The sequence below is a fragment of the Astatotilapia calliptera genome, chromosome 19, assembly GCF_964374335.1.
Source record: "Astatotilapia calliptera chromosome 19, fAstCal68.1, whole genome shotgun sequence".
In the NCBI taxonomy this organism is placed as follows: Eukaryota; Metazoa; Chordata; class Actinopteri; order Cichliformes; family Cichlidae; genus Astatotilapia; species Astatotilapia calliptera.
Window position 1 is genome coordinate 9,183,301 of NC_137440.1, and position 19,990 is coordinate 9,203,290.

General features: G+C 49.0%; 2 protein-coding genes and 2 long non-coding RNA genes across 5 annotated transcripts; 3 read left to right on the top strand and 1 right to left on the bottom strand.

Annotated features, from left to right (window-relative positions):
- The first annotated feature begins 409 nt into the window (after nt 1-409).
- Nucleotides 410-4,609, top strand: haus2 (HAUS augmin like complex subunit 2). The gene is made up of 7 exons (XM_026151287.2): nt 410-534; nt 821-907; nt 1,863-1,961; nt 3,390-3,459; nt 3,577-3,709; nt 3,779-3,887; nt 4,429-4,609. The coding sequence occupies exons 2-7, from the start codon at nt 821-823 to the stop codon at nt 4,540-4,542; spliced, it is 612 nt and encodes a 203-aa protein (XP_026007072.2). The 5' UTR covers nt 410-534; the 3' UTR covers nt 4,543-4,609.
- A 622-nt stretch (nt 4,610-5,231) lies between these two features.
- Nucleotides 5,232-11,290, top strand: srp54 (signal recognition particle 54). 2 transcript variants are annotated; one of them, XM_026151286.2, is made up of 17 exons: nt 5,232-5,370; nt 6,892-6,985; nt 7,397-7,494; nt 7,564-7,655; nt 7,735-7,819; nt 7,922-8,026; nt 8,118-8,184; nt 8,257-8,314; nt 8,428-8,578; nt 9,346-9,494; nt 9,575-9,675; nt 9,859-9,945; nt 10,023-10,096; nt 10,223-10,331; nt 10,433-10,603; nt 10,735-10,830; nt 10,961-11,290. In XM_026151286.2, the coding sequence occupies exons 3-17, from the start codon at nt 7,417-7,419 to the stop codon at nt 11,050-11,052; spliced, it is 1,515 nt and encodes a 504-aa protein (XP_026007071.1). In that variant the 5' UTR covers nt 5,232-5,370; nt 6,892-6,985; nt 7,397-7,416; the 3' UTR covers nt 11,053-11,290. The 2 variants fall into 2 exon arrangements, with proteins under 2 accessions (XP_026007071.1, XP_026007070.1); XM_026151285.2 differs by having other exon boundaries at nt 6,892-6,981.
- A 146-nt stretch (nt 11,291-11,436) lies between these two features.
- LOC145422310 (uncharacterized) lies at nt 11,437-19,894 on the top strand. The gene is made up of 2 exons (XR_013903607.1): nt 11,437-11,582; nt 19,823-19,894. It is a non-coding gene; the product is annotated as an uncharacterized LOC145422310 (long non-coding RNA).
- LOC113032549 (uncharacterized) lies at nt 18,880-19,739 on the bottom strand. Its single transcript, XR_013903606.1, has 2 exons — nt 19,606-19,739; nt 18,880-18,979 (listed from the first exon to the last, which is right to left on the bottom strand). It is a non-coding gene; the product is annotated as an uncharacterized LOC113032549 (long non-coding RNA).
- Nucleotides 19,895-19,990: the final 96 nt, after the last annotated feature.

Below are 19,990 nucleotides of genomic sequence, written 5' to 3' on the forward strand. Positions count from 1 at the left end.
AGGAAAAAAAATATGTGCCATTGTCAATCTTTATATCTTGTTAGGGAAATTCCATATACATAAATGTAAATTTCAAAACTCAACCCCATCATTTAATTTGTTTTTGATTGAAATTGAATATTATTTAAAATCTCTTAAATTAACTTCCAATAAAAAAGGTTTATCATTGATTGAAATTCATTCAGAAATGTTTAACAAATGAGCTGTCACGACTTTCAAGTACTAAATTATGAAGTCTGTCACATTCCCCCCCCCCCCCCCTTTTTTCCCCTTTATTTATTTGTCCTTCTTATTTCATTGTACTGTATATTGTTACTTTTATTTGCCTTGTATGTCTACTGTTCAGGCTGAACTGGAATGACTGGCTGTTCACTTTGTAATTTCAATAAAGTTTGAGAAAAAAAAAGATCTCTCTGGATCCTGAGGGGTCGCTGTTGCGGTCAGCAGCCGCCAAACGTTTTCGCTGAAGAAGAGAAACAGCAAAAACAAACGGTCGGGCGGGCAGCGGTGAGGTTCGGTTCTTCGGTTTTAACGGTAAGAAAAAGCTGGTAACCGACACTAGACTGTGTTTAACCGACCGCCAGAGGCAGCTGAACGGTGCCGGTGTGTCCGTTAAAAAAAGCCTTTTAAAGCTGCTTCAAAGTCCGTTTAAAAATGTGGAGATTTAGTTTGATGGCGCTTGCCTTCACACGCAGAGCTGTGAGCTGGAACCCAACAGGGTTCTGGTTCGGATAGATCCGGTTTCAGGTTTGAACACCTGGTCCAGGTGAATATCAGAGTCTGAGGCTGGTGTGGTTCAGGTGACGTTCCTGTCTTTCAGATGCATCAGTGGGATTTGTCTCCGTTCTCCGTGACTCCAGCTGCCAGCCTGCTTTCTAAGTGTGTCTCCGTGGGAGCACTGTCTCAGGTAAGGACACGAACAAGTGTTTAGGAGGCTGAGGCGGTCTGTCAGAGCAGCTTTACACTAGGGCTGCACGATTTTTTGGCTTAGAATTGAGATCACGATTCTCTTTTCCAGTATAAATATTTATTGCACTTATTAACTGCACATCAACTTCGTAACAGTTGAGACCGAACATAAAAACAATAAATAAACATTAAAAACAACAAATGTCTCACGTTTTGTTGTCGCCGCTAAATGTTGTACTGCTTGAAATTCCGTCTCCACCGTTGCTCGACACTGCGTGTATAGAGCAGGTAGTGCAACAATAGAAAAATAGTTGCGGGACAGCACTGTGTAGCGTTTGTCTAGGGTGTTGATCATTTTCCTAAATCCCTCGTTTTGCACAGTGTTGATGGGAGCCATATCTTTGGTCAGGTCATAAGTAATAGCCTCCGTAATTTCTTTGTGCCTGCGGGAGTTCGACGGGTATAGGGAAGCGCTGTATAAGGTTCCCGTTATTGATGTTTGGGTGGTTGACCGGGACGGATTTTCTCCTGTCACTCTCTCGTCATCCCTGACGTGCTCTCCGTTGTTTTTCCCCTGCTAATTTTAGCATCACACGGCACCGCTTCTGTATCACGTGGTATAAGGCTCCGCCCTTGTCATTTGTTGAGCAGGAAGAGTGAGCGCTTGTTTTCATGCAGATTACGTCCCGGATCAAAATGCGGTACAATCGTCGTCGTCTTTTTTTTTTTGTTTTTTTTTTTTAATCGTTGTCATTTGGAAATGAGATGCACATAAGTATGAATCGAGATCGCGATTTTCTAACGATTAATCGTGCAGCCCTACTTTACACGGTTCAGAGGTGTCTGAGGACAGGTTCAGATCTGAGTGAGAGTTGACCTGTGTGATCCGGTTCTGATCCAGACTAAAGCTTGTGAGTAAAATCTGAATCTGCTTCTGTCCCACCTGTCCTCAGGAGGAAATAGACTCCGCCTCCAATGGTACAGGCCCCGTCTTTTCCTCTCATCTGCAGGAGGCTGAAGACCAAATCAGAATGCAGAAGCAGCTGGATGAGGTATGTGCATGCTGCTGTCTCGGGGATGTGCTGGGACGTTATGTCAGAGTGCAGAGCCCCGCCTGCTTCGATGCCTGAGCCGGATGTCGGCCAGATCGGATTTTTTAATTTTCTCAGGAGAAACGTTGTTTTGCTCTCCTGCCTGCAGCTCAGAGTGAATGATGTCATTCCTGAGGGATGACATCATCCCCTCTAAGCTGACTGCAGTCTGTCACGCTCTGTCACCGTGAGAGACAGCCTCTGATTTGGGCCTAGTGCTGATGATGAGCACAGTCGTCATGTTTTTAAAGGCAGACTAAGAACCTCCACGGAGCAGCTTCGTGGATCCTGGTGTCTCTGATTGGCTGCTCACGGCGCCTTCACTTTGTTGTTTTCCTTTTCTAGTCGTGGTTAGCTAATTAAACTTTGGATTGTGTATCTTCTGCATTTTCTGAAGAAACTGCAGTGTGGATGCTGATAGCTGAATGTTAAGTTAAAAATGTTAAATAAACTGAAAAATACAGAATTTTTCACCTGAAAACAAAAGTTCAGAACTGCTGAAAGCTGACGATCACAGAGAAGAAAAAGTTGAAAAGTAGCCGAACATGTTTAAAATGTGCATTTGAAAAAGCCGAGTAATGACAAAAGAAAATTTAGAGTCAGAAAACATCTGAACGAATGTTAAAAGTTCAAAAAGTTTGAATCTTTTTGTTTTGAGAGTAAGTTGAATGAGAATTTGAAGATTCTCCCATTGAAATAGATTGTAAACTTTTGTTAAATAAAGTTGAATAATTAAACAAATATAAATGTTAAAGATGAGAAAAATACAAGTACACATGGTGGTTGAATGGTTTTTCTAAGTTGAGCGGCGTGAAGGAGATAGACGGCGAAAAACGTATGGAAGATGAAAAGTAGAAGAACAATACCGTGGATGCTTAATCAGCATCCACACTAATTACTAACTAGTCCCCTAACGCGCTGTAAGTCCCTCCTCTTGGCTTTGTAACTAATCCTACATTTCTGCAGCTTTCAGACTCATTCACAGGTTAATGAAACCAGTAGCTAGTTTTGTATCTTGTAACTAGTCCTGTGCATCACAGCAGGTCTATGCTAGCATCTCCACAGCAGCAGTATCGCTTTATTAATAGATTCCTGTTTTGTACGTTGGCGTGCTCGGTGTGTCATTTATGAACACGTCTCACCAAACGCTTCCCATCGCAGAAACTCTGATTTGAGCACTGACGTCTTAAGCGCGTCGACTGCGGGCGGTGACAGGTGTGCGCTCGCTGTGGGTCCGGTCAGGAGAATGAGATGCTGTTGTGTGAATGAAACAGCTTTACCTGCAGGAGCTGTGTTAAAAAGACAGTGACTGCACCGGGGCTAGAAGTCATGTGACTGTGTCAGCTAACGTAAAGGTGTTTGTTTCCTGTTTGCTTCCTGTTCGTGCAGATGCGGCTGCGGCTGGAGCTGCTGCAGGTCGACAAGCAAAGCGCCGATGTCGCCCACAGCTTCCACCTCGGTGAGTCCAGGTGACGTCATCATCACATTCGAGGGGTCGATGTTTTTAAACCAACCTTCACTCCAGACCTTATTCTGAGCCACGCCCCCTCTGATCAGGTGCTTTTGTGTCCTGCAGCTCAGAGGTTCCAGATGCTGCAGATGCTCGGGGATCATATGCAGGAACTGCTGAGAGAGCAGAACAGTCTGAGGCAGCGACTCATGAAGCCGCTGGCTTGCACCAACCTGCCCGTGCACGCTCACCTGCACAGGTAATGCCTGATGCTCAGTGTGATTAAAGTGGTCCGTGGCACTCTGTAACGGTCTGTGGTGTGTTTCAGGTTCATGGTGGAGTCCCTGAAGCTGATGATGGACTTCATTGAGACTCTGGAGGAGAAGCTAAGCGCTGCCGACAGCAGGACCGCAGCCAGAGACCGTCTCGCTCTGCTGGTCAGTCACACGAACTCACTGGTTTGGGGATGGCAGTAGGCCACGCGGTACGCAGACAAACTAAAGCCGTGTGCCACTGTTCATTTGATACACCTGAGAGAATCTGTGTGTACCAGACTCCATTCACAAAAACAGGAAATTTACCTGAGAGAACAGGTGAGCTAGTGTCACCCTGAGGTCTGAACTCATTAGTTTGGATCATCACAGTCGAATGCAAACGTTTGTTTTCTGTGAGCTAAAAACCGATGTTTTATGAATGGAGTCTGGTGGGTTTGACATCAGCAATGTGGGGTATTGTACAGAAATGGGTCAGAGACGGGAGGCGGGGCTTGACTGAAAAAACTCTTTGTGCGATGCAGCATCAAGCTTTATTGATAAAAACAAATTAGTATTGTTGACTGGGCTCGTCTCTTGGCTCCGCCCTTGGCCACCTCCCTGTTCATGGTCATTTCCTGTCAGTCTCTCACACACTGAATAGCATCCTCCGATTGGCTGCAGAGTTCATCCCAGCTCAACTGTTACCTCTCTCTCTCTCTCTCAGGACTCCTCGCTCGCCCAGCTGCTGATCCAGGCCTCAGAGATGGAGACTTTGTCCAGTCAGATTCTTCAGTGGAAGTCAGTTGATGGATGCAACCTGGTGACCTCTGACCCCTAACCTTCATCATGTGTTGCACTTTGAATTTATTCTAGTAAACGTTTGCAATAAAATCTTTCACATTTTCCATATGCAGTTTCTGATTGGTTATTCAACACAGAAACAAGGTAACCTTTGACCTCTGCCTTGGTTTCAAAATGAGAGCTGAAACTCTGAGCATGCAGGAAGGTGTGGGAGGATCTGATCGGTTGTAACTGAAATGCATGTTTAAGCTGTGTGAGGTCATTGGGTGTGGGCATGTGATCTTCCTACCTAAAAACAAACAAACAAACAAACAAAAAAAAAACGTGAGGGGGCTGAAGTTTCTCAAAGAGCCTGCACTGATGCTGCATAGGTAAAAGTGGACAGGTGAGGCATTTGTGGTGCAGACAGGTGTGTTCAGAGGGCTGCACTGATGAAATCATGATGCAATGATGAGATCATGGAACAGGCTCAGGTGGTTATCCACAGAGCCCCGCCCCCTCCTGTACACGTTTTTAAGTGTGGTTTCTGTCCGTCGTGGGAGCTGCTCACAGATCAGCTGATTTAAACCTTTAACGTCCATGTGGCTCGGTGTTACGCGATGACGCCACTACAGCTGCATTCATTTTAATCAATTTTAAACTAAACCATTATGGAAAAACTTCTAATAGACAACAAATTAAAGGGAAATGAAACATCTGATGTTCTGAATAAAGTTGTTGTTTTTTTTGTTTGTTTTTTTTTAATAAAGCCTGAGTGCTTCCGGTTGGGCTGGTGGAATGACGCGGTGTTTCCGGTGTTTTGGATAACGCTCCTGTGGTGGAGTCTTGGTCCTGCTGCCGTTTAACGAGCACACTCACGGACACGGTAAGACCCGCACCTCTCTCCGCTCCCGCGAGGCTCGGTTCTCCGTACCGGGCCCGCTGCCACGGCCGGAAGTACGTCTCTATCCGCGTGAGCGCACCGAGCTAACAGAGCTAATGCTAGCCGCTCGGTCCGTGCTAACTGTAAACAGCTGACGTGTTATTCGATAAACAGGCGATCGATCCGCGCGACTATCGATCACGTGATGAGGAGCTGATCGATGTTCTGATCAGTTCTGTGTGATCGGACAGGCCGAAGGGGTGAGAGGCACCGGTGAGGGCCCGGGGTCCCGCTCGGGTCATCCAGACCTCCACCTGAGTCCAGAGAGCCGACGTGAGGGGCCAAACGGGTCACCGAGAAGCTCCATGGAGGGGTTTCCTTTAATTTGTCACCTCCTGGCTCAAGCGTGAACATGTGTTCAGCTTCACATCTGATTGATCGGTGGCTCCAGGCAGCTCCTTTCAGATATCGGAACACAAAGAAAAGGATCGACCCCAAAATCACAGATCGTGCGTCCGTGTACTGAACCAGGTGTGAGGACAGCCAGAGAGCTATGCAGGGGGCTGTTTTCCGCTCTTAGTGCCGGAGTCTCAGAGTTGCTGAGATGATGAAGCCCTCCATCAGCTGTTAGAAGCCATGAGACAGAAGCATTGATTGGACAGGCTGGGCAGCGTCCACGATGATGACATCTCGACCATCTCAAATTTAGCTGCAAATCTTGTGCTCCAGAGTTTGAACGTTTATGAGTGCTTCAAATATCAAAAACTTTCCAGGATGTTTTTAAAAACTTCCAGCAGGTTTCTTCACAACTGTCCTCACGGCTCATTCTCACCATCAGCATGAACAGCATCTGTAATCTGGGAGTTTGGCAGTTTCCAGATGTTTCTATAATTATCACTTAAAGCAGGGGTGTCAAACTGCAGGCCTCGAGGGCCGGTCTCCTGAAACTTTTCCATGTGTCCCTGCTGCAACACACCTGAATAACATTAGTAACAAGACTCTATAGAGCTGCATGCTGAGGTGGCAACCCCACCTCCACTCAAGTGAAGTAGTGCTTGGAAAAATGTACGTCTAAAAGTACTTTAAATGCATCGTGTTCATTCATGAGCGCCTGTCAGGTCTTGCTAATGACCTACTTGTGTCATTCAGGCGTGTTGCAGCAGGGACAGCGGCCCTGAGGACTGGAGTTCGACACCTGTGGCCTACAGCATTATTCTGTTAAATATGTGCATCATTTTCATTTTGAGAGCTGCTGCAGGAGTCTGAGGATTCACTTTAAATCATTTCATGCATTCAGATACATTTAACAAAATCCACAGCTCGTTCAGGGTGAGCGGGCGCAAAGGTCGAACTCAGAGCCAGTCTGAAGTGAGCAGAAACGATATGAACGAACGATCTGAAGTTTTGCAGTGTCTGATTTTTACAGTGAGCTTCGGGCGCTGGTTCAGATTTCAGAGTGGATGGTCTTCATCAAGGATAAATCTCTCAAATCTGAACAACTTTTATTTTCTCTCCTCTGGACAGGAAGAGTGAGGCTGCCACCACCACCTGTCAGCTGACTTGCTGAGCACGCTCAGTAGGAGGGGTACCCTCCACAAAACTCTGATTAACACAGTAAGTAAGTGACTTGATGCATGCTCAATCATCCAGGTGAGGAAGTCCCAAAAAGTTGATTCTGTTCATGTGGACGTAGCAGCCGATCCCTACTCCCCATGAATGGTACTGATGGTCACCGATCAATCAGTAGTCATGACAATTCAGGATGATCATTAACATGATTAATGATCATAAACTGACTTCACAGCCTGTTGTTGGTCAGTGGTGCAGATGTGCTGTTTATAAGGTTGGAAACTGACGAAGTCACCTGATGATGATGAAACGTTTCTCCCACTGAAAACATCCTGATGAACAGAATCAAGTTTTTGGGAGTAAGTGTGTAAATGTCACTGACTCCTTTGCAAGTAAACCGAGATAAGAAGTGGCAGCGTGCCGCACACAAGCACGCCGTGACCACACTTTTTATTTTCAGGTCTAACTTGGACCGCCATCATGGTGCTCGCCGACCTGGGGAGGAAGATCACCTCGGCGCTGAGGTCACTCAGCAACGCCACCATCATCAATGAAGAGGTGAGTGGGTCGAATCTGAGCGCCCAGCTGACACCGCCATGGTCTGTGACTCACCATATGTGTTTCCAGGTGCTGAACGCCATGCTGAAGGAGGTGTGCGCCGCTCTGCTGGAGGCCGACGTCAACATCAAGCTGGTCAAACAGCTGAGAGAGAACGTCAAGTGAGTGTGATCGTCCTGATCCCGGCGTCCGAGTGTCCCGTCCAGGTGTGCTGAACTCTGCTTGTTTTTGTCCCTGCAGGTCTGCCATAGACCTGGAGGAGATGGCATCGGGTCTGAACAAGAGGAGGATGATCCAGCACGCCGTCTTCAAGGAGCTCGTCAAGGTCAGATCGTCTCGCTGCCAATGCTCGATCAGGTTAAACACCAACAGGAAGTTGTTGAGTCTAACCATGCAGTGTGTGTGTGTGTGTGTGTCATGTGACCAGCTGGTGGACCCCGGCGTGAAGGCGTGGACCCCCACTAAAGGCAAGAACAATGTCATCATGTTTGTCGGTCTGCAGGGCAGCGGAAAAACTACGACCTGCTCCAAGGTGACCCACACTCACCTGTCATAGACCCCCCCCCCTTACACAGGCCCCGCCTCCTGCTGTGTTCTCACTGTGATTGGTGTGTTTCCTGCAGCTGGCGTATTACTACCAGAGGAAAGGCTGGAAGACCTGCCTGATTTGCGCCGACACTTTCAGAGCAGGTTAGCGTCACTTCATAGACTCACTTCCTGTCAGTCACATGACCGCCATCATCATCTCCTCTCCTCTCTCAGGTGCCTTCGATCAGCTCAAACAGAATGCCACCAAAGCCAGGATCCCCTTCTACGGCAGGTGAGTCTCGGACAGGCGGCGCCCCTGGTGTTACCTCTGGGTGATGAGTTCAGGGATCTGCCGAACGTGTGTGTGGTGCATTCACGTACCTCCTGACTGTCCGTGCTCCTCAGTTACACAGAGATGGACCCGGTGGTGATCGCCTCAGAGGGCGTGGAGAAGTTCAAAGCAGAGAACTTTGAGATCATCATCGTGGACACAAGCGGACGACACAAACAGGAGGACTCGCTGTTCGAGGAGATGCTGCAGGTCTCCAATGCTGTGGTGAGTCCCTGAACGCACCACCTCAGGTGCAGTCCTGCTAAGTAGTGATGTGTCCTGTGTGTCGAAGCTTCGAATCGTGCGTCGGGTAATCGCGGGGGCGTTTTTCTGAAGCGCGTATCGAGGCTTGCTTTGATTACGTATGCAGTGACGTTCGAGGCCTCGCGGGCAGTCCGTACCACGTGACTGATTCAGGGACTGGTTCATCGGTTCGCGCCAGATTCGAAATAACATGGGCAGGAAAACAGCTGATTCCCCATCACACCGTGTTGTGGAATTGGATTACGTACGTGCTACATAGTTACTTGTGCATTTCTTCTTCGATGGAACCAGCAAGGAAGAGATGTTTTTTTTTTTATTTTGTCTCTCCTAATAAAGTATGCACACAGTAATAAATATCACAAATGATAAACACCAAAATATAAATAAACAACACTACACATCGTATAATCTGATTTCTGTCTTTTAGTTTATTAAAAAGTGAAGCACCAAACACTAGTTTGTGTCATTATCCAGATGTACACAAGGTTTACACATCATTATAATCAAAGAGCCCGCTTCACTTGAATTGTCCACTTGATGGCGCAGTAGAGCAAATGAATCATCACAATGCTTCGAACCATGAGTCGACCAATTGGATGGAAAGCTTCAGTTCATCATGAGGCTTCATCTCACCATCACTACTGCTAAGTAGAGCAACAGGAAGTGTTTGTGTGTGAAGGTGCCTGCCTGTTCTGGACTCAGGTGTGTCTCTGGTCCTGTTTCCGTAGCAACCCGACAACATCGTGTACGTGATGGACGCCTCGATCGGGCAGGCCTGCGAGTCCCAGGCCAAAGCCTTCAAAGACAAAGTGGACGTGGCGTCGGTCATCGTCACCAAACTGGACGGGCACGCCAAAGGAGGAGGAGCTCTGAGCGCGTAAGCCTAGCGTCCTGTGCTGCATGATGCTGTCATACGACTGTTACGGTTTACCTTCTTCTTCTGCTGTTTCCTGGCAGTGTGGCGGCCACACGCAGTCCCATCATCTTCATCGGAACGGGCGAGCACATCGACGACTTCGAGCCATTTAAGACGCAGCCGTTCATCAGCAAGCTGCTCGGTAAGCACGCGCCAGGGGGAGGGGCATATGCACGGACGCACGCTGAGCGGCTGTCATTGGTGGACTAACTGATTACAGTTAGTCCACTTTTTTTTTTTTTTTTTTTTTTTTTAAATCTGACTGATTCTGGATATTTGAACTGAGCCGTTTCCATGGAAACCTGTCGACTCCTCTTCCTGTCAGGAATGGGTGACATCGAGGGCCTGATCGACCGAGTGAATGAGCTGAAGCTGGATGACAACGAGGAGCTGATCGACAAGCTGAAACACGGTGAGACGGCGAGCACGCCACCCACACTGCACTCTGGGTAACCTCACTAATCTTAACCTTTGACCTCTGACCCGCAGGCCAGTTCACCCTCAGAGACATGTACGAGCAGTTCCAGAACATCATGAAGATGGGCCCCTTTGGACAGATCATGGTACACACTCACCTGAAACTCACCTGAAACTCACCCGAGGCTGAGAGACGGCTTGATGACTGTGTGTGTGTGTGTGTGTGTGTGTGTGTGTGTGTGTGTGTGTGTGTGTGTGTGTGATGCGTTCAGGGTATGATTCCAGGCTTCGGGACAGACTTCATGAGTAAAGGCAACGAGCAGGAGTCGATGGCTCGACTGAAGAAACTGATGACCATCATGGACAGCATGAATGACCAGGGTAACGCGCGCGCACACACACACACACACACACACACAGACACACACACAGCTGGTCCTGATGGATGACCCGATGTCTCTCCACTCTCTTGGGTTCTGCAGAGCTGGACAGCAAAGATGGAGCGAAGCTCTTTAGCAAGCAGCCCAACAGGATCCAGAGGGTGGCCCGGGGATCAGGGGTCGCCACCAGAGATGTCCAGGAACTCCTCACCCAGTACACCAAGTTTGCCCAGATGGTCAAGAAGATGGGAGGCATCAAAGGACTCTTCAAAGGTACCGACACCTGCTGAGGGGGTCTGAGAAGGTTTTCAGGAACATGTGAGAGGTCAAAGGGAACTGAGCGGGTCTGCAGGTGTACAGCGTCCTGCCACTGACGTGTTTATGGCGTGCTCGCTGTGTTTCAGGAGGAGACATGTCCAAGAACGTGAACCCGTCTCAGATGGCCAAATTGAACCAGCAGATGGCCAAAATGATGGACCCCAGAGTCCTGCACCACATGGGTAAGACCAGAACCCAGACCCAAACACAGGTTTGCTCGCCTGCAAGCGTCCTGGAGAGTAACACCTGTGTGTGTGCGTGTGTGTGTGTGTGTGTGTGTGTGTGTGTGTGTGTGTGCGCGCTCGCACGCAGGCGGGATGGCGGGACTCCAGTCGATGATGCGTCAGTTTCAGCAGGGCGCCGCGGGCAACATGAAAGGCATGATGGGATTCAACAACATGTGACCACCAACCAATCTGCTGCCTTATCTACAGGCTCCGCCTCCAGACAGTCGGAGGGGTGGGGCTTAGAGTTACCTGTTCTCTGCTGCTTTCAAAGAGAGGGGGAGAGGCTGTTTCATTAATTTAAATGTGTAGGATGAAAATGGAGTGTCCTGATTGGACGAGCTAATGATGATGATGATGATGAAGATTAGTGATGTATTTTTGGTGTTTAATAAACGTTTGTATTTACACCATTTTACACCTGCTGTGTTTTGTTTGTTTGTTTGTTTTTTCACACAAGTAGTAAAGTCTGGGATTTTCAGAATAAAATCGTACTGTTTGCTTTGAGTAAAGCTGTAAAATAAATAAAGTGAGTTGTAAAAGTTTTCAGTAGAAAATAAAATGTGAGGTAAAAGTTTGAGTTTATTCCAGGAACTTTTAATTCAGTGAGAACAGGAAGTGTGTGGGCTGTTCTTCAGCCTGTTTAATGATGATTAATAAAAATATGAAGACTGAACAGAGACGTGACTGAAAACGGTATCAGAATTCAGGTAATGTAGTGGAGATATCAAAGATAGGCACGGCTGTGGCACTGATTCAGTCTTTGAGCACTACGGTCACCCCGGTGTGTCGGCCAGAACACCACTTAAGGCCAAATTGCCCAGAGCACGGAAGAAGGAGAGAGCTTGAGGTTCCGTTTGAGGCACTTTATTGTCACCGCTTGATTTCTGGGGCTGTAACACAGCGGGTGTACATAAGTGTGTGTCTGGGTGTGTGTGTGTGTGTGGTTTCCTACAAAGGAAATAAACAAGGGAAATAACAATAAATAAAGAGAATGGAAAAGTCAAATACTCAAATATAAACATAATACAACATAGTTAACATTATCAAATATAAAGATCAGAAAAATATAATACACTTCAAACTGCTCACACTATGCAACTAAATAGCATTAGTGCGAGGTTAAGCAACCGTCAGTACATGTGAACTACTTCCGGTAGTTATACAAAATAAAAGCGTGCCCCATTATATTCCGCTATAATGCTCTTATTGTGAAGGGCAAGCGGGACGCCATACTTCCGGTTATACTACGTTCGCTATTTTATTAATCCACGTACCTAATTGTTCACTACAAACCCCGCTACTTCAAAGTAAACAATCACAAGCATCACATACAACATATAGAGAAGGTCTGATAACACAGGAATGACATTATGGACATACGAGCGACCGTACATGCGTCAACAAGCTAAACCGGGGCCAAGCTAACAACATAAGTTAGCATATGAAATGAGGGTGAACTCACGCGTTGCATGCGTGGCCTACTGCTCCAACTATGGACTACATTAGCTCCTAAATGGTAACATACTACAGTACTGACACAACAAAGGCAAAATACGACACAGGTCACTACTTACTTGTCATTTACGCACACCTAACATGCCCCAGGAATCAGTGCACCCCCTCCAGACCAACACTGCTCAGCCGCCATTAAACTGCCCACCTTACTAACCGGATGATGTCACTAGAAGGTGGGCTGGCCCAAACTGACAGAAGATGGAACATTACATGAACTTATATAAACTTATAAACACCAGTAAAACTATTATATGAACTTTGGGGCCTTTTATACAGCCGCCCCCAAATGTATGTAAGACATTTGCTCATCAATAAGGCAACAAAGTTCTAGGGTTGTGGTGAGTTCGACGCAGAGCTGTCCTCATCTTCTCCAGAGGGCAGCGCAGGGAGGACAACCAGTCTGGCAACTGGCCGAGTGTAGACTCTCTCCTTCACCTTCACGTCAGCTGACCTGATGTGTCCATCAGGGCTAGGATGAGTTTTAATCACCCTCCCCACCGGCCAGAGAGCCCTGGGAAGCTGTGGATCAGCGATCATCACCACAGAGTCCTCAGCCAAATCAGCTGCCGTTGTTTGCCACTTCTGGCGAGTCTGCAGACTGGGAATGTACTGACGAATGAAACGTGACCAGAAATGGTCAGCCAAAACCTGGGAGTGCTTCCAGCGACGGCGACTGAGGAGCTCACTCTCTGGGTATACTACCTGAGGTAGCGATCCATCCGGCCGCCCCATCAGAAGAACATTAGGAGTCACCGGATCTGCATCTCTGGCATCGGAAGACACATACCCCAGGGGCTTACTATTGAGTATCCCTTCCACTTCGGTGAGTACAGTGCGAAGCACTTCTTCTGGAACTGACTGAGCACCAACGGTGGCATAGAGGGCATACTTAACCGACCGGATCTCCCTTTCCCATGCTCCCCCAAAGTGTGGGGCACCTGGAGGATTAAAGCGGAAGCTGATCCTCTGGGGTGCTAGAAGCTGTTGTAGTTCCGGGGCCATCTTCAGAAAGGTCTCACGCAGCTCCCTCTCACCTCCCCTGAAGTTGGTCCCCTGGTCTGAAAACAACTCGGCAGGTGTTCCTCTACGGGCGACAAATCGCCGAAGAGCCATCAGGAATGCATCTGCATCAATGGTGTTAAGAACATCCAAGTGGACTGCCCTGGTGGTGAGGCACTTGAATATGATTCCCCATCTCTTCTCAATACGCCGACCAACCTTGACCTCAAACGGCCCGAAGCAGTCCATTCCCGTAGAGTAGAAAGCCGGTTTATATAGACGTAGCCGGGCTGCTGGCAGGTCTGCCATCCTTGGCACTGTAGGTCTAGCTCTCCACCTTTGACAATCAGCACAGAGGTGTTGGTAGCGCCGGACAGCTTCACGCCCTCGCAGAATCCAGTAGGAGCGCCGAAGTTCTGCGAACACCCGTTCCGGGCCAGGATGATGGAGGCGGCGATCAAAGTCTTGGATCAGGAGTTTGGTCACTGGGTGGCTTGGGTCTAAGATAATCGGATGGAGTGTCTCCAGAGCCAAATCTTCAGATCGACGAAGTCGTCCTCCAACACAAATGAGCTGTCTGGTCTCATCCACTTCGGGTGACAGAGAGAGAAGACGACTGCTCCTGGGAACTGGCTTACCGACTTTCAACAGGTTGTACTCCTCCAGGAAACTATCCATCTGGGCCCTCTGTAGGATCAGCCTCTCCGCCTTGCGATAGTCCTCAACAGTGGGATGACCATCTGGTTGGGCCGCCCCATGTAGCTCCCGCGCTGTAACCTCTAACATCTCACTCCAGGTTTTGTAGCGGCTCAAATCTGAAGTTGGCTGACCTGACGGAGTAGTCGCTGTGGTCCCACAGAACACAGCTTTGCGCAGCTCCGAGGCATCTCCTGCTTGGTCAACCGTGAGATCCTCTGGCCAGGAGTCTGGACTGCGCAGGAGAAAGGATGGTCCTTGGCTCCATCTATTTGGTACAGCGAGCTCCTTCAACTTCTTCCCACGTGTCACATCGTCAGCTGGATTCCTTCCAGAGTCGACGTATCTCCAGGAGTGCCTGTCTGTCAGCTCTTGTATCTCGGCTACACGAGTGCCCACGAAGACCTTAAATCGGCAGGATTCAGACCTCAGCCAGGTCAGCACTGTTGTAGAATCGGACCATAGGACCGTCTGGTCGATTCTAAGGGTGAGCTCCCTTTCCAGCACTTGTGAGAGCTGTGCCCCAGTGAGTGCAGCACAGAGCTCCAATCGGGGCATGGAGTGGAACCGCTTAGGGGCAACCCTGGAACGGGCCACCAAGAATGACAGATGCACTTCACCATTTCTGCCAGTGGTCCGGAGGTAAGCTACTGAGCCATAAGCTTCTTCAGAGGCATCACAAAATATGTGCACCTCTCTCTGACAGCTGAAGGGGTCCACTTCCTTAGGCACATATGGTCGGGGAAGAGTAATTTCAGGTAGAAATTGCAGCTCTTCCTCCCAGGCTGTCCACTGCTGCATAAGCTCCTGAGGTAGGTGTGGGTCATCCCAACCCCTTTGCTTGTCCCAAAGATGGCGGATGATTACCTTCGCTCTGGTTGTGTAGGGTAAGATGAACCCTAGGGGGTCGTACTGGCTGGCCAAGACCTTGTAGATATTGCGCATCGTGGGGACTGCATATGGAACTTGACGATGCTTGTAGCCTAGGACATCTGTGTGGAATAGCCAGCTCAATCCCAGGGTAGATTCTGGGGTATCTACCTTGTTCTGGGCCAGCCATAGTTCCACACTAGCGGAGCAGCTCTCTTGTGGTAACTGACTGATGACGTCACGTTCATTGCTGGCCCACTGACGTAGGTCGAAACCTGCTGAGGCTAGGATGGCCCGTAACCTGTCGACAAGTTTCCTTGCCTCTTCCACGGTGGGGAAACTCTGAAGGCAGTTGTCCACATAAAAACACCTTTCAACCGAGAGTCTCACGTCATCATCTGGCTGGCTGTTATCCATGACATGACACTGCAGGGCAAATGTGGCACAGCAGGGGCTACACGTGGTTCCGAACGGGAGCACCCGCCACTCGTAGACTGCTGGAGGGCTCTCGTCGCTGATGTCTCGCCAGACGAATCTGAGCAGGGCACGATCTTCTGGTAAGAGATGAACCTGGTGGAACATGCCTTTAATGTCCCCACTCACTGCAACTGCATGCTCTCTGAAGCGCAATAGGACTCCCAGAAGCGACGCACCTAAGGTGGGCCCAGGCAGCAGGTAGTCGTTCAAGTTCTGTCCTCTGTACTGAAATGAGCAGTTGAAAACCAATCGGTTCTTGCCATTATGGCTCACCATGTGATGAGGGATGTACCACGCCTCCTGACCTTCTGTCACAGGTGTCCCAGAGCCACACTTAATGATGGAGCCAGCCTTGATAAGCTTCTCCATCTCCACTTTGTAGGCCTCAGCTCGTTCTGGGTCTTTGGCCAGCCTTCTCTCCACACCTCGTAGACTTGGCATGACGGCATCTTTAGTTGCCTGCAGTAGAGGCATCCCCTTCCGGCGAAGCAGTGGGGTGGCATAGCGACGTATGCCTTCAACCTCTATTCTGACAGTTCTGGTCTCCAGAATGCATATGGCCTCTTGGTCTTGCCTTGAACGAGTAACAAGCTTCTCGTTTCGGAATGGAACGATGTCGACCTGCCACAGTTTCTCCACATGTTTCATTAACTCACTGACCTGAGGTGCAACAGAAGTCAGCAAGCACTGCTGGGGTTGGGTAAGCTGGCCAACTATACTTGCTGGCCCTTGTAGCGCCCAACCTAGCCTGGTACGAATAGCAGCAGGCCCTCCTGGAGGTCCCAGCCTGACTGGTTCAACGGGGGTAACCAGATGGGGATGGTCACTGCCAATGAGTAGCAAAGGTTTCACATTTAACAAGGTGTGGATCGGAAGACCAATCAGGTGCTTGTACCTTTCCCTGAGTTGCTCCATGGGATAAGTGTGGCCTGCAAGTCCGATGCGTGCAGCAGTGAAGGCCCCGGCAATCTTGAACCTGGTCCTGGGCCTTGATGGAGAAGAAACAGAGAACGACACTGACTCACCTCTGAGAGTCTGCACGTCCTGCCTAATCGTGCGCAGTGGGACGTCCTCTGCGATCCCTTGCATGCCTAACTTCTCGGCAGCCTCCGGCAGAAGCATTGTCCTCTCTGACCCGTCATCCAGTACAGCATAAGTGCTGATTGTTCGCTTGCCATAATGAATGCAGACTTTGACAATCTTTAGAAGGACTTTGCAGCCTTCAGTGGGTCTGTCTAGATACAGGACGTCGGTTGCTGCCTTCGAGTCACCGCTCACCACCGCTGTTGTTAGCGACCCTTTAGGTGTTCTAACATTGACATCATGCAGTACCTGCAGGTGCTTCCCTTGGCAGAGGCTGCAAGTCTTCCTCAGATTGCACTGGGCTGCCTGGTGTGACCGTGCGCAGCGCCAGCACCTCTTGTTACTCTTTATCCACTCTGTTAGCTGGTCCTTTGTCAACTTGGATACCATTGTGCACTGACTAAGATAGTGCTCTTCCGTGTTACAGAATGGACAGTATGGCTTGTTCTTACTGGCCACACCACCTGGCCTCAAAGCCTGTGGGTTCGTCATTACCTCCTTTGCACCATGAAGGACTGTGATGGATCTCCTACCCTGGCGCCCCTCAGGCCTGGGCCACTGTTTCTCCTTTGTCCCTTTCACTGCTAGCTGCCCTTCAGAGTCTTGGCACCAGGACTCATACTTGAGCCACCCTGCGAGATCTGCCAAGGTATGCATCCTCACACCTTGTTGGAACATGCAGCGGCGGAACTCCGCTCTCTGCTCGGGGGGTAGTTTACTAAGCAGACGAGCAACATGTGAACCACAGTGTAGTTCCACTTCTCCTTCTGGGCCTAGTGTCCTTAACATCCCCACCAGTGACTGTATCTGGAGGGCAAATCTCTCAAATGCCGAGACGTCTCCACGTCTGATGTCAGGTGAGTCCATCATCGCAGCAATACGCCTCAGCACTATCTGATGTGGTTGGCCGAATTTGTCATTGAGGGCCTCCATCGTATCAGTGAAGGGTGTGGCAGAGTTGAGGTAAGCATCGGCTATTAATCTGGCCTCCTCTAGGTGCAGGTGATCAACCAACACTTGATACTTGAACAGCTCAGTCGTGTCCTCAGGCAGAAGATTCCCCAATGCCATCTTAAGCCTAGCAAACTCACTAGGGTCTCGACTGGAGAAGTTGGGGATTGTTGGGCGGGGACCACGGTAAACTGTCTCTGAGGTGATAGGAGTCCTGCCCGGATTCGGTCTGTCCGGCAGTGGCTGTGGAGAGGACAGATTGAACTGCTGCTCAGGGGATGCTGGATTACAGCCATGCTCAGTCTTACTGTCCCCATAGGCGGCGCGCGGATGCTTGGACCCACCCAGTGGGAAACTGCCTGGGCGAGGTGGGAGATGAACCGGCTTGAACCAGGGAGGTGGATTATGGGAGGCTTTATCTGGAAACCTGAGAGCTGGTGGAGGATCTGATGACAGACTCTGTCCTGGGTGGTCCACGACCATATTAGCAGGTGGGATTGCCATTGCCTCTGTCTTAATGGCTGGAAACATACATGCATCTTGGCGATGGGGGTTCAACACTGGTGGGTCACTAGGCAGTGGCGCTTCCTCAATTGGATCTGGCCACGGTGGTGGGGCAGGCCAGTCATCATCCTCCTCAATCTTTGGTGCATCACCCGGTAGCGGTGACTGCATTGACTTACTGGTTTGGAGAGAAGATGGGCCCTGCATGCTCTGGACAGCTTCCACTAACTGTCTCATTTCTGCCCGCAGTGCCTTGAGTTCGACCAGATCTGATGACATACGTTGCTGGCTCTGCTGGATGAGGTGGCGCTCCTGACGGATATCCTCTAACTCTGCACTTACTTCCTTATTTGGATGTGTATAGGGGAGCACGAAGGGTAGAGGAGTAGAGTGATCATAGGCTTGTTCCCCATGCCATCTCTCTGGATACAGCTGGGGGGCTAGCTGATTCTCCTGAATGTGCTGTTGGCTCTGAGCTCCATAGCGCGAGGCCGTCTCATGGAGAATAGCATCCCGCCTCCACTGAGGGCTGGCTAGGTTGCAGCTAAAGGGGGAAGCGAGGGAGGTCATCCTGGCCTTGTCCTCTTGGTGTCTGAGCTCTACATCCTCTCTATATGGATGGCTAATGTAGCCTGGGTACTCCACCTCATAATCTGCGTAGCGCACAGGTGGGCGAGCATGTCGTTTGGGGCGTGCGCCACGAGCCTCGTACTCTGGGCCTGGTTCCATCTCTGAGGCGAACCTAGTGCATCCGGCTCGAAGGACCAATTAATGTAGTGGAGATATCAAAGATAGGCACGGCTGTGGCACTGATTCAGTCTTTGAGCACTACGGTCACCCCGGTGTGTCGGCCAGAACACCACTTAAGGCCAAATTGCCCAGAGCACGGAAGAAGGAGAGAGCTTGAGGTTCCGTTTGAGGCACTTTATTGTCACCGCTTGATTTCTGGGGCTGTAACACAGCGGGTGTACATAAGTGTGTGTCTGGGTGTGTGTGTGTGTGTGGTTTCCTACAAAGGAAATAAACAAGGGAAATAACAATAAATAAAGAGAATGGAAAAGTCAAATACTCAAATATAAACATAATACAACATAGTTAACATTATCAAATATAAAGATCAGAAAAATATAATACACTTCAAACTGCTCACACTATGCAACTAAATAGCATTAGTGCGAGGTTAAGCAACCGTCAGTACATGTGAACTACTTCCGGTAGTTATACAAAATAAAAGCGTGCCCCATTATATTCCGCTATAATGCTCTTATTGTGAAGGGCAAGCGGGACGCCATACTTCCGGTTATACTACGTTCGCTATTTTATTAATCCACGTACCTAATTGTTCACTACAAACCCCGCTACTTCAAAGTAAACAATCACAAGCATCACATACAACATATAGAGAAGGTCTGATAACACAGGAATGACATTATGGACATACGAGCGACCGTACATGCGTCAACAAGCTAAACCGGGGCCAAGCTAACAACATAAGTTAGCATATGAAATGAGGGTGAACTCACGCGTTGCATGCGTGGCCTACTGCTCCAACTATGGACTACATTAGCTCCTAAATGGTAACATACTACAGTACTGACACAACAAAGGCAAAATACGACACAGGTCACTACTTACTTGTCATTTACGCACACCTAACATGCCCCAGGAATCAGTGCACCCCCTCCAGACCAACACTGCTCAGCCGCCATTAAACTGCCCACCTTACTAACCGGATGATGTCACTAGAAGGTGGGCTGGCCCAAACTGACAGAAGATGGAACATTACATGAACTTATATAAACTTATAAACACCAGTAAAACTATTATATGAACTTTGGGGCCTTTTATACAGGTAATAACAGGTAATAAATAACGGGTAATAAACAGAAGAGTGGCGTCTGGTTTGGGTGTGAAGAGTGCAGACCCTGAGAGGTTAGAGCGGCTCCTCCCGGGCTGTGGGTCAGAGTTTCTCAGGTTTCAAGTTAAAGGTTGTCACAGTGAGATGAAACGGATGAGTCCT

Excerpts from the sequence above, each read along its gene's own strand:
- srp54 (XM_026151286.2), top strand. The coding sequence starts at position 7,417 with ATGGTGCTCGCCGACCTGGGGAGGAAGATCACCTCGGCGCTGAGGTCA. Across the intron at positions 8,185-8,256 it reads CGCCGACACTTTCAGAGCAG|GTGCCTTCGATCAGCTCAAA; the intron begins GTTAGCGTCACT and ends CTCCTCTCTCAG. Across the intron at positions 10,604-10,734 it reads CATCAAAGGACTCTTCAAAG|GAGGAGACATGTCCAAGAAC; the intron begins GTACCGACACCT and ends GCTGTGTTTCAG.
- haus2 (XM_026151287.2), top strand. The coding sequence starts at position 821 with ATGCATCAGTGGGATTTGTCTCCGTTCTCCGTGACTCCAGCTGCCAGC. Across the intron at positions 1,962-3,389 it reads TGCAGAAGCAGCTGGATGAG|ATGCGGCTGCGGCTGGAGCT; the intron begins GTATGTGCATGC and ends CTGTTCGTGCAG. Across the intron at positions 3,460-3,576 it reads CGCCCACAGCTTCCACCTCG|CTCAGAGGTTCCAGATGCTG; the intron begins GTGAGTCCAGGT and ends TGTGTCCTGCAG.